The 18770-nt window shown below is 44.8% G+C and overlaps 1 protein-coding gene across 1 annotated transcript in view; it reads right to left on the minus strand.

Annotated features, from left to right (window-relative positions):
* The window catches only part of MEGF8 (multiple EGF like domains 8), a 136747-nt gene that overhangs the window by 108528 nt on the left and 9449 nt on the right, over positions 1-18770 (minus strand). Inside the window, exons 2-4 of the mRNA XM_077456617.1 lie at positions 7404-7618; positions 3624-3787; positions 601-810 (exon numbers count right to left, since the gene is read on the minus strand). Of these exons, the coding sequence (XP_077312743.1) occupies positions 601-810; positions 3624-3787; positions 7404-7590 (561 nt within the window). The 5' untranslated portion in view covers positions 7591-7618. The remainder of the gene's footprint in view (positions 1-600; positions 811-3623; positions 3788-7403; positions 7619-18770) is intronic.

Raw genomic sequence — 18770 nt, forward strand, 5'->3', positions numbered from 1 at the left:
AGCCATCATCCAGGTCTGGTGGCAGGTGACGGTGGCAAGTGACACGCCAAGGGCTCCCACCGATTCTGCATTATGGTGAGTTGAATCACTTTATTATATATTACAATGTAACAATAGAAATAATGCGCTTCATTCACCCTGACACCATATCAACCATGATGCCTTGATGACTGAAGCGCCAACACAGGCCATTGCCTGTGAAAAATTGCTTACCACCCGGGTGCCCCCCCTCTAGCAACACCCCTGCTACAGGAGATAGTCAGTGACTGCAAGCATGCTCCTGGAGATTGCAGAATACTACAGGAGATGGTCAGTGACTGCATTCTACTGGAGATTGCAGAATACTACAGGAGATGGTCAGTGACTGCAAGCATGCTACTTCAGATCGCAGAATACTACAGGACATAGTCAGTGACTGCCACAATACTACAGGAGATGGTCAGTGACTGAACACATACTGCAGACGATAGTCAGTGACTGCAGACATGCTACAGGTGTGAATGGAGACTGAGGACATGCTGCAGAAACAGTGAGAGAATATTTTCCAGTCATTAGCATGAGTAAGCATTGAGCAAGCTCACAACATTTACTCATAGGTACCTGGTTACAAATCCCATGATGGTGGTGACAGTAGGTGCTGCAGTCCGGCACCTGACAACCTTCTCCTCCCCATCCCGAGTCACACAAGCATTGGCTGTTTTCCTGGCAAGTTCCATGTCCAGAGCAACCTTGCGGGCACAAGGAGAAGCTGTATGTGGCGTTAAAACCCAGCAAGTTGTAATTTGCGTCGCTGAATAGATGAAGAAGCATCTGACAAAACATTTATAGAAGAGATTAATGACTATTTAGACAATACCCCTCAGAGACAAGTACAGATAGCATGGCGTTATGGGACAGTTCAGGTATATGCACCGCTTAAAGCCATACATTGACACGCACTGTGTTAAGGCAGCCCATTCATTTGGTGTCTGAATTAGATAACTGGCTGAACAGAATTACAATTTCCTGGCAGGTAAGACAGTTTACATATATGCATTTTAAAAGGGAATTCAAAAATTTGCCTACATTTCTGATTGAAGCACTACTCTATAAAGCAGGGATCTCCAAACTTTCTAAAGAGAAGGCCAATTTATTGTACTTTAGACTTTAGGGGGGGCAGACTGTGTCCAGCAGGATTAAACAAGGTCCGATCTTTGGTATTAGGGTAGAAATAGTTGATGTCAGTGGGGGGAATAGTGCCCCATTTTTGTTTTCAGTGGAAGGAATTATGCCCCAATGTTGGTGTCAACATTGCCTCAAGGGCCAGATAAAGGCAAGCAAATAGTCACATCTGGCCACAGGTTTGGTTTGCTATATAAAGCAAAGTAAAGTGCAAATGTCCTCGAGACAAAACCATGCAAGACTTTACCTATAACTACTGCAAATTTCTTGGTTGACCCTTTATAATTAACAAATGCTGCTATGTGTTCAGATCAATGATTACAGTTGGTTCTACTCTAGTCCTTACAAAACAATTAAAAGCAATCCTGCCAGTCACATACAAAATCCAAAAGGGCAATTTCCTGTACAGTAATACCTTGGTTTGCAAGCATAATTTGTTCCAGAAGCATGCTTGGAATCCAAAGCACTCATATATCAAAACTAATTTCCCCATAAAAAATCATGGAAACTCAAATGATTCGTTCCACAACCATTTATTCATAGGAAAAGGATTACGGAAATACAAAATACAGTATAAAGTGTGCTCTAAAAATAAAAAATTAACCTGCACTTAAAAATACAGTACCGTATCAATGGTAGGAATACTGCACAGTACCGTACAGTACCTCTGTGGTGCAAAAACTAAATAAAAAAATAACAGTTTTATATATATATATATATATATATATATATATATATATATATATATATATATATATAAAATTACACGAACATTGTTAAAGAGTCTGGTGTTGATTCATGTAAAGCCGCTGGTGTATATGTACAGTAGAGCCGCTGGTGTACAGTTTACAGCAGCTCCCAGCGGCTCGGAACTCGGAGACACTCGGGAACTGTTGGCACCTCCAGGTGCTCCAAACACATGTTGCGCCCGCCCCACCCAGCTGGGAGTGTCTCTGAGTTCTCCAGAAAGCACTCGGACCTCTGGCCACATACAGCTCTGTATACTGTACACCAGCGGCTTTACTGCACATATACACAGCGGCTTTACATGGATTAACACCGACTCCATAACATTGTGCGTGTAATTCTTTTTTTTTTTACATTAAAACTACTGCTCGTATATCAAGACAGCGCTTGTATATCAAGTCCAAATGTGAAAAATGTTGCTTGTCTTGCAAAATGATCGTGTACCACGTTACTCGCAAACCAATATATTACTGTATTAGAAGAACTATTGTACTCACCTCTACCATGGCCTGTGTATCCTGCGCTCCCCGTGTCCTGTGCTGCAATCTTAAGGTGGCCATAGATGGATCGAAATTCTGCCAGATGAGTAAAGACTGGACAAATTTCAATCTATATATACCCAACCCTGTTTGAGAGCAGTTGATCAAAGGACCAACTGCTCTGGAACAAGCTTGTTGAAAAAAGGAATCGGTGTATACAGAACTCCTAAACCGCGGCTGCCATTGAAATCAATGGGCAGCGCTGCCGAAGCGCCTGTAAAGCGCTTCGGCATCGCTGCTTTTCGGGCACTTTTAACCCTTTCCTCAGCTGCTAGCGGGGGATAAAAGTGCCCCGCTAGTGGCCGAAAAGCGATGCTATGTATAGAACTAGCGGCGCTTTACCGCTAACACCCTCCGTCCCAGTGTGAAAGTAGCCTTAAAGGAAGAAAACACAATGCCATGGGAGACACAGGCCACTGGAGATGTGATGCAATACCCCTTCTATTGCAGGGAAGCGCCCTTTGGATTTTATTATGCTACTGACCAGGTCACTTTAAAGGAGAAGTACAGCCAAAGCTCGTTTGGCTGTACTTCTCCTGTGGATCAGATCACAGGAGTGCAGAATGTTCTCAGCAAGCAGCGGGCTGTAGTCTGCTGTCGGCTGATGTCACAGAGCCGGTCCAGGCTCAGGAAAGCTCACGACTATATGGTCAGGATCCGCCCACATGCCTGGACCAGCACCCAGCTCAGCCTCTCAGTGAGCTGCTGAGAGCCTGAGCCAGCCGATCCCACCTCCTTCACAGCCCAGCGTTCCAGTGAGTGTGGAGGGTGGGGGGGGGCAGAGCAGAGATCCGGTGACTGACAGTCACCAGCTCTCACCTCAGGGAGCTCTGAGAACTGAGTGATCAGCGGTGTTCGTTCGCTCAGTTCTCAGTCTTAGAGCCAGCGGGGGACAGAGGCAGCATTGGACCAATTTTGCATCCACCTAGATAAGTATGATTTTAAACAATTCCCATACTTTCCTTCTAACTACACTTATGTATCTTACTGTTTCTTTCCATTATATTATACAGTAGATAGCCAATACAGACTATATAGCACAAAAAAAACAGGGAGCAGATAAAAAAATATTATTATGGTGCTGTTCTGAATAGTTACATCAATGTGTAGTCTATATGTGTGAATACATTCTACCCCACTTTCTGCTCCTGCAAGACATGCCCCATAACCCTTTACCTTCCCAGACGTGGCCTCCAGGGTGGGGGGCAGGCTGCTCCCACTCAGGCTAGCTAGCAGAGGATCACTGTAGGAATCTCCATCATACACAAACAGGTAGTCGTAGGTACACTCTGTCTCCATGAACAGAAATCGGAGCAACACGCGGTAATTGCTGTTGGGTGCTGAAATAATGAAATTTTTAAAAAATATTAAAAAAAAGTGTGCTGGATGAATTCATGGTTTTGAGCAAATCATGGTGGGTGTTAAAGTTAGCATAGAAGCTCACTAGTGTCAAGATCAATATCCAAAACATGGTTCTGCATGTGAGCAGCGGGCAGTGTCAGCGGTGGTTCCCCAGGAAACTACCGCCCTGAACCCCAGAGTAGTACAGTGTGACACTTAACTACTCTGATGAAAGTATGTTTAAAAAAAAAAAAAAAAAGAAAAAAGAAAAAGAAAAATTTGAATAGAACATTATTTATACTTTTTTTTTTTAACATACTGTCACCAGTCAGTATACCTAATCACCACCACACCAGTCATATGACGGTGTACTGCACCAGTGACATAATGTACAAAAAAAAAATAATAATAATAAAAAAATTGGGAATTTTTTTTTTTTTTACTTTTCTTATACTTACTTTTACTTTTTTTTAACTTCAACAAACTCACCGTGTCTCTTATTAAATATCTCACACTGTTTACTTTTTTCAAAATTTTAGCTTATTTTATTTATATGGCAAAAAAAAACTCAGTGGTGATCAAATACCACCAAAAAAAAAAAAAAAAAAGCTCTATTTGTGTAAAAAATATTATATAAATGTCAAGTGTTGCATGACCATTTAAATTAGAACAGTGTTGAATAGTCCTGGCCATGAAAGGGGTAAAACCTTCCGGAGGTCAAGTGGTTAAAGAGGGATTCCACCAAAAAAAAAAATATTAAAAGCCAGCAGCTATAAATACTACAGCTGCTGACTTTTAATAAAATGGACACTCACCTGTCCCGGGTTCCAGCGATGCCGGCAGCCGAGGCCGATCGATCGCTCGGCCCTCGGCTGCTGCCGCCACCATTCTAGGTGAGGGAATCAGGAAGTGAAGCGAATCGGCTTCACTTCCTGGTTCCCTACTGCGCATGCGCGAGTTGCGCCGCGCAATAGGAAATCTCCGCGCTGTCACTGGGACCTGTGTGTGTCCCAGCAGACAGCGCGGCAGGGCAGGAAATGGCGTAGACTCCCACGGGAGTCTATGCCCGGAAGTGGGTGTAAATACCTGTCTTTGACAGGTATCTCCACCCCCCTCCCCCCTGAAAGGTGTCAATTGTGACACCGGAGGGGGGGAGGGATCCGATCAGCGGAGGTTCCACTTTAGGGTGGAATCCCGCTTTAAAGTATAACTAAAGGCAAAATGTTTTTTTTTTTTTTTTAGTTTTGGATAGAGTGGAGAGGGATTAGAATTCTTGTCAGTTTTTATTGCTGTCTGTGCCCCCGTTAAGGAGATTCACCTTCTCTATTTGTTCTGTTTACCATTATCATTGAAGACTTTGGAGTGTGGATGCAGCATTTTGGCGGATTCCATTTTTCATCTTAAATTCAATACAGTTCGGGCCTCTAGACTCACAATATGAGGTATGGCCCTTTGGTTCTTGTTTGGGGATGGTCTTTCGCCTTTCATTTAAAGTGGTTGTAAACCCTTACAAACCACTTTGACCTACAGGTAAGCCTAGATTAAGGCTTACCTGTAGATCCAAGAAATATCTCCCAAACCTATACGGTTTAGGAGATATTTGCCCGTAGACGGGCACCGCTTTCTACGGCGCATGCGCCGTAGACAGCAGCGCGCAGGCGCACTGAGCGTGGCATCCTCGATAGCGAAGATGCCGCGCAATGCCGCGCGTCTCCGCTCCCGTGCACATGCGCGGGAGTGACGTCATTGCGGCTTCGCCGAATGACAGCGGTGGAGCTGCGAGACCCACCGAGAAGATGGATGCGGCGGACTACAGAGGACAGCGGTGACTTCGCTGGCTCCTGTGTCAGGTAAGTGACACATAATGGACTACTATGCGATGCATAGTAGTCCATTATGCTTTGCCTTTGCAGGGAATGAAAGAGGAAGTAAACCCATCAGGGTTTACTTCCTCTTTAAGTGCAGACATCGATATATATAAAATACAGTTTGTACATATTTGCTTTATTAATGTGTATTTTCTCTGTTTCCATTGCACAACTAATGTTGTCAAATTATAGGTCTTGGTATTTAATGAATTTTCACGTTCTTTCCTGAAGAAGCCATATGGCGAAACATGTCGAAAACATGAACGTGATCACAGTAAATCATTGTCAATATTAGGATGCCTTGCACACATCCATGGTCATGACTATACTGTATGTACTGTTTTTTTTATTGATGTTGTTCATTTAATAAAATTTGTATATACTTTTTTTACATTATGTACTGTTGTCTTCAATGATTTGCACCTTTAAAGTCCCATATCTCCTATATGTTCTGTCATTATCAGTAAAATAAAATCTAAAATTTGGGGCTATCCCCCAGAAAGGTATAATGCCCTGTACACACGGTTGGACTTTCCAACGACAAAATCCATCGGATTTATTCCAATGGATTTTGGCCCAAACTTGTCTTGCATACACACAGTCGCACAAAGTTGTCGGAAAATCCGATCGTTCTGGACGCGGTGACGTACAACACGTACGACGGGACTATAAACGGGCCAGTAGCCAATAGCTTTCATCTCGTAATTTATTCTGAGCATGCGTGGTACTTTGTCCGTCGGAAATTCTCTACACACGATCGGAATGTAAACGTTCAGATTTTGTTGTCGGATAATTTTAGATCCTGCTCTCAAACTGTGTGTCAGAAATTCAGACGGAAAAAGTCAGATGGAGCCCACACACGATCGGTTTTTCCGACAACACTATCCGATCGCACATTTTCTGTCGGAAAGTCAGACCGTGTGTACAGGGCTTTAGAGGGGAAATCTTCTGATAGGAATGTTCGTTCTGGTGACCTGTGGGGTCCCCAAAGAAAATCCTTAATTTGCAGGAATTTCCTACCACTTCCCGTTTGGCTATGAGACAGGAAGTGAAGGGAAATCTCTGAAATGAGACACAGATGGTGAAAAAAAATCCGAGAGGTGTAATAACCCTCCCTCGCTACATCCAAAATGAAAAAAAAAAAAGTTTTGCCTATAGTTCTAATTTAAAGCGGAGGTCCACCCTAAAGTGGACCTTCCGCTCATTGGAATCCTCCCCCCCTCCGACGCCACAATTGTCACCTTTCAGGGGGGGAGGGGGGTGCAGGTACCTGTACAGTACAGGTATCTGCACCCACTTCCGGGATGGCTCTTTGCGGAAAGGGGCGTAGATTACGCCCCTTTCCGAAAGTCCCCCGCTGCCTGCTGGGAAACACACAGATCCCAGAGGCAGCGGAGTCCATCCTTATTGCGCAGCACGACTCGCGCATGCGCAGTAGGGAACCGGGAAATGAAGCCGAAAGGCTCCACTTCCTGATTCCCATACCCAAGATGGCGGCGGCAGCACCCGAGAGACGATCGAGAGATCGGCTTCGGGTGCCGACATCGCGGGCGCGCTGGACAGGTAAGTGTCACTATTTTAAAAGTCAGCAGCTGCAGTATTTGTAGCTGCTGGCTTTAAAAAAAAAAAAAAAACGCGGACTCCCGGCGGACTCCCTCTTTAATATCACATTACGTCAATTTTGGCAAATTTGTACTTCTTGGATACAACATGACATTGCTAGAACACCACTTTGATTATTCCATACCTTCTATCAACCATTCACAATTGCCGTTCACTGAATAGTTTCCTGGGCCGTCGCTTACAAATCCTGGCACACTACGCAGCACTGTCCGGTGCCCCTTGCAGTCCCCCGATGTGGCTGTATGGACCTGGGACAGTAGAAGGAGGCAGGGGAGCCAGCTCCACATCCACAAGCCAGCGTGGGCCTCCATCTCTGTTCAGCATCCCTCGGTAGGGGACCTGGAAAGGAAGCATGAGATTAATCAGAAAAACAGAAGCTGAGTGAATACTTGATTCAGAATTGTTACTAATTAACCAACATTCTCCAGTGCCAGCTCAGATGATGAAACACTCTTTAACCCAAGTTACATTCACCGCAACATTCAGACAATCCACTGATCTGTGTTTGAGAAACGTATTAATCAGTTACCAATTTAAAAATAACAGACTACAAACGAATGGTCACCAATACACAGCACAGGAGCTTCCAGTTATACGGAAATCTGTAGAAGATATTTCGTTTTAGAAATCTATGTTAGATAATGAAGTGTCCTTCAAATTTAACCTTAACCACTTCAATACCGGGGGGCACTTATACACCTTCCTTCCCAGACCAATTTTGAGCTTTCAGCGCTGTCGCACTTTGAAGGACAATTGCGCGGTCATGCTACACTGTACCCAAACTAAATTTTTATCATTTTGTTCCCACAAATAGAGCTTTCTTTTGGTGGTATTTGATCGCCTCTGGGATTTTTATTTTCTGCTAAACAAATAAAAAAAGACCGAAAATCTTGAAAAAAAAACATGTTTCAGTTACAAAACTTTGTAAATAAGTAAGTTTACTCCTTTACTGATGGGCACTGATGGGGCTGCAGTGACGGGCACTGATAAGGCGGCACTGATGGGCACCGATGAGGTGGCGCCAATGAAGTGGCACTGATAGGCGGCACTGATATGCGACACAGATAAACACTGATAGGTGGCACAAATAGGCACTCATAGGTGGCACGGATTGTCATGGATAGGTGGCATGGATAGGTGGCACAAATGGGCATGGATAGGCAGCACGGATGGGCATGATAGGCGGCACGGAAGGATGGCACGGATGGGCATGGATAGGCAGCACGGATGGGCACTGATAGGCGGCATTGTAATTTAAAGTATTGTAGGGATGGATGCCAATCAGTGCCAAACAATAATGCATGCCAATCAGTGATGTCCATTATGGGCACTGATTGGCCTTCATTATGGGCACTGGCTGGCATCCCTGGTGGTCTAGGGTGGCATACCTTGTGCTGGGCATCCCCTGGTGGTCTGGTGGCATCCCTGGTGGTCCAGTGTGGGCATCCTCGGGGGGGCTGTGCTGATAATCGATCAGCACAGACCCCCCCTTTCAGAGGAGCAGCCAATCGTCTCTCCTCTACTCGCGTCTGACAGACGCGAGTGAGGAAAAGCCGATCACCGGCTCTTCCTATTTACACTGTGATCAGCCATGATTGGACACGGCTGATCACGTGGTAAAGAGTCTCCGTCGGAGACTCTTTACCGAGATCGTAGTTGCGGGGTGTCAGACTGACACCACGCAACAACGATCGCCGCGATGCGCGCCCCTGGGGGCGCGCAGCGCCTTAATATCCTGATAACGTCATATGACGTCCGGTCAGGATATTAAAACCACTTTGCCACCGTCATTTTGCTATATGGCGGGCGGCAAGTGGTTAAAGAGGAAGTAAACTCTCCCACTCTGATGCTTCTTTTCATTTAGTCCATTATAATAAGTAATTATCAACCTATAGCCACTGTAATCCAGCCCAAATAACATATTACTTACTGTTTAAAGAAACTTTAAAAAACTTGTTTCCAGGGGTTAGGCAGCGCCATCTTAAGTATTGTTTTCTGAGTCCACAGTGGAGTTTATTTCCGCCCCTTACATTGAGCACTTCCTGTACTGTTAACCAAGCCTCCTTCTCATTCCAATGTTTCTATGGCAACCCTGCTTCCCTGTTCATAGCTGACTTGTTTTATTTTATAGTATTTACTTGTGCCGATTATCTAATGTTTGCCTTTGTCTTATCAGCTTCAGCTGATAAGACTGCAGTAATGCTGTCCAATGCCCTGGTTTACACTGCATGTGATGTCACATGGTCACATGGTCACATGGTGTGTAGGAGGAAGCTCCGAATGATTCTGCATTCTCCTGGGATTTCAGAGTTGTTCCGTAGGAAGTCCTGATAATAAATAGACAAGTACACAGAGTGTGCCGTAAATCAGGGGAGATCTGGGCATGCTCAGTGACTTCATTATAAAGAACAAAAAGGATTACAACAATACTAAGCAAGTAAGGTGATATCTACAAGCAGTGTTCATGAGAGTTTTGTATGCTGATTTACATGGAACAAAGTTGTGGGGGAGGGTTTACAACCACTTTAACCTCCATTCACACTTGTACGACTCCAAAGTTGCGCCAACTTTGGTGCAACTTTGGATGGGTGCAACTTGGAGATGACTTTGACCAGTGATAATAGACAACTGTTGCACACAAGTTGCATTGTATATGTCAGGACCTGGACTTGAACCCGGGACCTCAGCTGTGTCTGGCAATGAATCTTCTCTCTGAGCTATCTGAGATGCTGGACAGTGCCTTGTCAGATCCTTTAGACAACCCTGCCTTGTACCTTGATTTCAGCTGAACCTTGAACTCTTTGCTCCTCCCATGAACTTCCTGATATAAGCCATGTCTCTGCACTTCCTCCTTGCCAGAATATTGTGCTATCTCCAGCCTGTATCTCGCTCCCGTCTTCCCTGCTGCCGTTTATATTTGCTACTGCTCGTTATCGACCCTTGGCTTGTTCCATGACTACGCTTCTGCCTGATCCCAACCTGCAACAACTCGTTACCGACCTTTTTGGCTTGCTTACTGACCACGCTTCTGTTTGATCCTTACCTGCTCATCCGCTACTGAACCCCGGCTTGCTCCCCTCCTGGTGGGGCGATCCTGAGGACCGCGACCTGGTACTAACAGGCAGCTAAATCCATCTCTACCATCTGGAGCTCTGGTGAAAACCAGTTAGTACTTAGACTCCGCACCTCAGGTGAGCCTATGTCATCTGCCAGGGTGACTGCCTGTGTTCCTATCCTGCTGGTTAGTGGTAGTCCTGCAACTGCTATAGCAATTGGTCTTCGAGCCTGACCCCTGATCGTGACAGTATAATATTCAGGTACGACTTTCATGCAACTTCTGAGGATTAGTGTTGAAGTCTATGACCCTCCAGTTGCGTGAAAGTCAGACGAAAGTAGTGCATGAACTACTCTGAAGTTGCTGCAACTTGCAAGTTGCGCATATATGAATGGGTATCATTGAAAAACATGGGGAAAGACTTGTCATAAAACTTTGATGTCCAAAGTTACATGACAAGTCGCGCAAGTGTGAGTGGAGCCTTAAAGAGAAGGTTCACCTTTACAAAAAATCTATACAATGAACTTACCCTGGACCCCCTCCCCATCGCACCCGGTCCTGCTAACCTGGATTCCTGCGATCTCCCGTTCTGACACACTGGATATCCACTTTACGGCTCCGGGGATTTGAAATCCCTGTGGCTTTCTCCCCTCTTCTCCAGCGCTGATAGGACAGGCTACATGGGTTCTGACTGGTCGGCACCGACCAATTAGAATGCCTCCTATCCGTACCTTTATAAAAGGTATGTTTAGGAGATTGTGGGGTTGTAAAGGTAAACATTTTTTCACCTTAATGCATTCTATGCATTAAGGTGAAAAAACATCTGACAGTGCCGGCCCCCCCAGCCCCCGTTTTACTTACCTGACCCCTCAAAAGTCCTGCGCTCACCTCCGACATCCTCTTCGCCCGCTCAGCCTGGCTGTTGACTGGCTTAAGTGGATGGATTGAAAGCAACACAGCCATTGGCTTGCGCTGCTGTCAATCACATCCACCGGGGGGCGGGGCCGAGTGATACAGTGAGCGGCTATAGTCGCCGGCTGTATCACGGGAGCGCGCCCGCAAGTACTTCTCACCATGCGAGGGAGCTCGCATGAACGTGAGAAGTACTTGCGGGGGGAAGCCGAGACAGACACCAAGAGGAGGTTCGGGGCCACTCTGTGCAAAACGAGCTGCACAGTGGAGGTAAGTATAACATGTTTGTTATTTAAAAAAATAAAAAATTCTCTTTACAACCCCTTTAAGCGGAGGGGATTTCTAATCCCCGGAGCAGTAAAGCGGACAGCCGGAGCAGGTGATCGCCAGATGGTAAGTTATGGTAATAGCAAGAAATATACAACTAAATTAAAAGAAAAATTATTTTTTCAATAATGATAGGAAAAAATAAATAAAAAATTAGGAGACATCAGTTAACATTTACCAGCAAAAGAAAGCCCAATTCGTCCTGAAAAAAATAAGGTATAATTCACCTGGATATGCAATGGTATGTACAGTTTTACTAACACATGTCAAAGTTGCAAAATTCTGTTCAGCCGTTAAAGTGGTTGTATAGTCTTTTTTTACAACTTTTACCTACAGGAAAGCCTATAATAAGGCCTATAATAAGGCTTACCTGTAGGCAAAAAAAAAAAATCTCCTAAACCTGTACGGTTTAGGAGATATTCCCCTCGCAATGCGCCGCTGACTGCAGCGGCGCATGCCCACAGAGGATTCTCAGCTGAAAGTCCGGCAGGCGCCGGACCCTGCCGGAAAGAAGTCTCCCGTGCGCATGCACGGGAGTGACGATATCGCGGCTCCGGCCACTCACAGCGCCGGAGCCGCGATACCCGGAAGACATGCCGAGGGAACATGTCATCTCCCTCGGCGTGGATCGGGCGAGATGTCGGGGCCTCGTTCTAAGGTAAGTATTTCATAATGAGCTAGTATGCGGTGCATACTAGCTCATTATGCCTTTTCCCTTGCAGGTATGAAAAAAAAAAAAAAAACCTCAGGGCGTTTACTACCGCTTTAAGATTTGCTTTACGCTCAGTCACTAAGGGGTTAAAGATGCTGCTAAATCTGGGATCTGAAATTGGGTGACATTAAACCTTCTCTAGTTACATTGTAAACAGTGGACAGGAAATGTTTAGCAGCTCCATGTTAATGAAGATGAAACTGTCATTGATACTGATAGCACCTTCTCTGTTTACAGGTCTCCAGGCTTCCAGTCTTTCACTGGACATTCTTTGAGCTCTGCATTGTTTTGCACCAGCTGCTTGTATTTGCACACAGTGCATATAAAAAGTCTACACACCCCTGTTAAAATGTCAGCTTTCTGTGACGTAAAAAAATGAGACAAAGATAAATCATTTCAGAACTTTTTCCACCTTTAACCACTAGAGATCCGCGCTATAGCCGAATGACGGCTACAGCGCGGACCTCCTGTGCCGGGACTACGTCTATTGACGCCGTCCCGTGCGAGCGGCCTGCGCGCCCTGTGAGTCTATGAGACTCGCCTGATCACGGATCCGAGCAAGGGGTCGATCCCGACTCCTTACCACGTGATCAGCTGTCAGCCAATGACAGCTGATCATGTGACAAAACAGAGCCGGCAATCGGCTATTTTTCCTCCTCGCGCTGATAGCGCGAGAGAAAAAAAAAAGCCGATCACCGGCAGCTGTGATCGGGACATCAGTCCCGATCATAGCCAACTTATCAGTGTCCACCTGCCCCCTGCCAGTACCAGCCAGTTATTAATAAAAGTGCCACCCAGCAGTGCCCCTAGTGCCATACATCAGTGCCATACATCAGTGCCCACAGTGCCATATATCAGTACCCACAGTGCCACCTATCAGTGCCCACAGTGCCATATATCAGTACCCACAGTGCCACCTATCAGTGCCCACAGTGCCACCTATCAGTGCCCAAAATCTGCCTCAACAACAGTGCTGCACCTCAGTGCCACATATCTGTGCCCATCAGTGTCATCTACCAGTGCCCCTCAGTGCTGCCCAGTGCCCAGCAGTGCCACCTATCAGAGCCACCTATCAGTGCCCATCAGTCCCATCTATCAGTGGTACCTATCAGTGCCCCTTAGTGCCACCCATCCGTGCCACCTATCAGTGCCATCTTATCTGAGCCCATCTTTGTCCATCAGTGCCGCCTTATCTGTGCCCATCAGTACTGCCTTATCTGTGCCTATCGGTGCCACCGAAGGAGAAAAATGACCTGTTTGCAAAATTTTATAACAAACTATTAAACATGATTTTTTATTTTTTTTTATTTTGCATTTTTTTGTTTGTTTAGCAAAAAATAAAACTCCCAGCTGTAATTAAATACCACCAAAAGAAAGCTCTATTTGTGGGAAAAAAATGATAAAAAATGTCATTTGGGTACAGTGTTGTATGACCGCGCAATTGTCATTCAAAGTGCATCAGCGCTGAAAGCTGAAAATTGGTCTGGGCAGGAGTGGGGTTTAAGTGCCCAGTAAGCAAGTGGTTAATGTGACCTATAAACTGTACAAATCAATTGAACAACAAACTGAAATGTTTTAGGTGGAGGGAATAAAAAAAAAAAAATAATAATAATATGGTTGCATAAGTGTGCACACTCTTACAGTAACACTTTGTTGAAGCACCTTTTAATTTTATTATAGTACTCGGTCTTTTTGGGTATGCGCCTATCAGCATGGCACATCTTGACTTGGCAATATATGCCCACTCTTCTTTCCAAAAACATTCCAAATCTGTCAGATTGCGAGGGCATCTCCTGTATACAGCCCTCTTCAGATCACCCCACAGATGTTCAATCAGATTCAGGTCTGGGCCATTCCAAAGCTTTAATCTTCTTCTGCTGAAGCCATTCCTTTGATTTGGATGTGTGCTTTGGGTCGTTGTCATGCAGAAAGATGAAGTTCCTCTTCATGTTCAGCTTTCTAGCAGACCCTGAAGGTTTTGTGTCTATTGACTGGTATTTGGAACTGTTCATAATTCCCCTCTACCTTGACTAAGGCCCCTGTTCCAACTGAAGAAAAATAGTCCCAAAAGCATGATGCTGCCACCACCATGCTTCACGGTTGGTATGGTGTTCTTTTGGTGTTATGGCCAAAAAATTCAATCTTGGTTTCATCAGACCATAACATATTTTCCCACATGCTTTTGGGAGACTTCGGGTGTGCTTTTGCAAAATTTAGCCGGGCTTGGATGTTTTTCTATGTAAGAAAAGGCTTCTGTCTTCCCCCTCTACCCCATAGCCCAGACATATGAAGAATACAGGAGATCATTGTCACATGTACCACACAGCCAATACTTGGCAGATATTCCTGCAGCTCCTTTAAAATGGTTGTAAACCCTTACAAACCACTTTGACCTACAGGTAAGCCTAGATTAAGGCTTACCTGTAGGTCCAAGAAGTATCTCCTAAACTACACGGTTTAGGAGATATTTACCTGAAGACAGCCACCGCTGTCTATGGCGCATGCACCGTAGACAGCGGCGAGCAGGCGCACTGGGTAAGCCACAGATCGCAGCGATATGCCGCGAGTGTTGGCTCCCGTGCGCATGCGCGGGAGTCACGTCATCGCTGCTCCGGTGAATCACAGCACCGGAGCAGCGAGATCCACTAAGAAGATGGGCGCTCAGAACTACAGGGGACAGCGGTGACTTCGCTGGCTCCTGTGTCAGGTACGTGACACATAATGGCCTACTATGCGATGCATAATAGTCCATTATGCTTTACCTTTGCAGGGAATGAAAGAGGAAGCAAACCCTGTTGCTGTAGACATCTTGGCAGCCTCCCTAACCAGATTTCTTCTTTTTTTTTTGTAAGACTTTTGGAGAAATTTCCAGTTCTTGGTAATGTCACTGATGTGCCATATATTCTCCACTGGACTGTGACTCTCTTCGCTGTGTTCCAAGGTATATCTAATGCCTTTGGAATAGTGCGCTAAAACAACGGTAAAGTGGCACTAAAAATAGCGCCGCTTTACCGCTGATGCCCTAGGCGGCACAGTGTGAAAGGGCTCTAAGGCTGCATTCACACCTCGGCTGTTTTTACCGCGATTTTGTGCAGGGCAAAAGGTCACCAATGTTAAAAGAAGAAAAACGCCCAAATCTGCTCAATTCCAGCGACAAAAAAGGGTCCGGAACTTGTTTGAGCTTCAGGCGTTCGGCTTCAGGCGACATGGAGTGGAGACGTGAACCATCTCCATTAAGAATAGATTTTTTCCCCTCTAGCGTTTTGTAGCTTCAGGCTTCAAGCTACAAAACCCTCAGGTGTGAATGGGGTCTCAATGATGGCAGGTGGGTACTGATTCCTATTTAACATGAGTTTGAATGTGATTGGTTCATTTGGAACAACGTTGCATCCCCAGTTATGGGAGTGTGTGCAAACGTATGCAACCACATTATTTTAGTTTTTTATTTTTACTTCCCCCCCCCCTACAAAAAAGATTTCAGTTTGTTTTTCAACTGAGTTGTACAGTTTATAGGTCACATTAACAGTGGAATAAGTTGTGAAATAATTTACCTTTGTCTCATTCTTTGACATCACAACCTGACATTTTAACAGGGGTGTGTAGACTTTTTATATCCACTGTATGTTGCTGTTTTCTTGATTATACATTCGTTTTTTTTTTTAGTATTTCACAGTATTTACTTGTGCTGATTATCTAATGTTTGCCTTTGTCTTATCAGCTGCAGCTGATAAGACTGCAGTAATGCTGTCCCATGCCCTGGTTTACACCGCATGTGATGTCACATGGTCACATGGGATGTAGAGTGCTCCTACTCTGAACACATCATTTTATAAAAATACAATTTGGGACTCTCATCCTTAAACTATAACTAAGGCCTGATTCACACCTATGCCGTTTTAGTGCTTTTTGCATTTTGTAGATTTGTACTACAGAACGTGTTCCATAGGAAACCATGTTAAATGGACTGTAGAGCAAATCTGCAAAATGCAAAAAGCACTAAAACTGCATAGGTGTGAATCCAGCCTAAAGGCATTTTTTTTTCCATTTTGGATAAAGTGGAGAAGGATTAGAACACCTGTCAGTAGTGGTGCACCGACATGAAAATTCCGGTGCTGAAACTGAAACCAAAATTTCAGGATGCACTTGCTTGAAAACCGAAAGGCATGTTTTTTTTTTTGTTTTTTTTTTTACAAAAATAATAAAATTGAATTAAAGCGGGAGTCCGCCGGGAATCCGCGTTTTTTTTTTTTTTTTTTTTTAAAAGCCAGCAGCTACAAATACTGCAGCTGCTGACTTTTAAAATAGTGACACTTACCTGTCCAGCGTGCCCGCGATGTCGGCACCCGAAGCCGATCTCTCGATCATCTCTCGGGTGCTGCCGCCACCATCTTGGGTATGAGAATCAGGAAGTGGAGCCTTTCGGCTTCATTTCCCGGTTCCCTACTGCGCATGCGCGAGTCGCGCTGCGCAATAAGGATGGACCCGCTGCCTCTGGGAGCTGTGTGTTTCCCAGAAGGCAGTGGGGGGACTTTCGGAAAGGGGCGTAATCTACGCCCCTTTCCGCAGAGAGCTATCCCGGAAGTGGGTGCAGATACCTGTGCTGTACAGGTACCTGCACCCCCCTCCCCGATGAAAGGTGTCAATTGTGGCGCCGGAGGGGGGGAGGGTTCCAATAAGCGGAAGGTCCACTTTAGGGTGGACCTCTGCTTTAATGTGGCTGGTATTTTTGCATTTAAGTCAATCGGATGCGATTTTGCATTGCAGTCAATAGGGGTGTTTTTGCAATGACGTCAATGGGACAAGATTTTTCATTGAAGTCAATAGGGGGGGCGTTTTTTGCACTGAAGTCAACGGGATGCGAATTTGCATTGAAGTCAACGGGGGGGGGGGGGGGGGGGATTTTGCACTGAAGCCCATAGCACGTAATTTTGCATTGAAGTCAATGGGACGCAGCATGCCATTATCTGCAACTTTTTTTTCTATTGGCAAAATGCTGATAAAACTATTTTTGGTCATTTTTCACTGCGGATATAGCCCTACCTGTCAGGCTTTTATTGTTGTTTGTGCCTCCAGACAACAATAAGTAGAGTACAGTGGGGAATCTTTCAATGGAGACACTAGTTCTGGTGACAAACTGGGATTTCCTCGCACTTCCTGTTTTGGCTATGGGACAGGAAGTGAAGGGGAATCTCCCCGATGGGACACAGAGGGCAAAACATTGAAAAGCTTTTAGCTCTAGTCTAATAGCAAGCAAGTCTTACCACATTTATGGTACATAAACTAATTCGGGGGGGTAAACACCAAAATGTTACACACAGGGGCATTGGCTGTATGTAAAATTGAACTGTTTATTTCTAGATTGATTATTGTATATTAATGCACTTTTATATAGATTTATGTAAATTAAAGGTTGTCACTGCAATTATTGAAATTATCGCACAGAGTTGCATATTTCTCTGTTGCATATGAATGCAACATGTGTATATAGATGTGTATATAGAGGTGCGTATGCTACACAGGTTGACATTAGGAGTATCGCATAGGATTGCAATTTTTAATTGTCTATGATCCCAATTTTAATCGCATAAGATTTCATTATTATGTTCACTATATTATTTTTTTTTTTTTTACATAGGAATGGAAAATCTCACCACCAATATTTAACTGCAGTCAGTAATATTAGGATTTAGTACGATTATCATTTGATTACATTTGGGTAGCGCAGCATTATATTGGTATAAATGCTTATTTGGCGCAAGCATATGAGACGTGGTCAATGCTAGCAGCTGTCCTTTAATTATCTCTAATTATCATTTGGATTTTCACATGGTAGCTCGCAAGAGTTTGTTTGTTTTTTTACACTGGAGGTTTTAGCAGCTACTTCTGAGCCCCATCTCGATCCAGTGATGTTGCACGAGAGACTCGACTGTCTGGGACTCTCCCTCCTGATTGGCTAAAACACACAGCGGGCACCACTGACTCCCGCTGCTGTCAATCAAAGTCAGTGAGCCAATAAAAAGAGCCAAGAGGGCGGGGCCCGAGCCTCGGCTCAGTGTCTGAATGAACACACAGGGCAGCAGCTCGGCTGCCCCCATAGTAAGCTGCTTGCTGTGGGGGCACTCAGCAGGAGGGAGGGGCCAGGAGCACCGGCGGGGAACACGAGAAGATTTGGATCTGGGCTGCTCTGTGCAAAACCATTACACAGAGCAGGTAAGTATAACATGTTTGATATTTTTAAACAAAAGAAAGGGTGTTAACATGATATTCCTCCCATAAACCACATGAGAAATAATAATTATACCCATATTACCATCAAAAACAGGTCAAATGTAATTTTTCCATTAGCAAGTGAACAGTTAAAGAGGAAGTAAACCCTAATGGGTTTACTTCCTCTTTCATTCCCTGCAAAGGCAAAGCATAATGGACTACTATGCATCGCATAATACTCCATTATGTGTCACTTACCTGACACAGGAGCCAGCGAA

The sequence above is a fragment of the Lithobates pipiens genome, unplaced genomic scaffold, assembly GCF_037356315.1.
Source record: "Lithobates pipiens isolate NorthernLeopardFrog02 unplaced genomic scaffold, aLitPip1_a1.2 Scaffold_27, whole genome shotgun sequence".
NCBI lineage: Eukaryota > Metazoa > Chordata > Amphibia > Anura > Ranidae > Lithobates > Lithobates pipiens.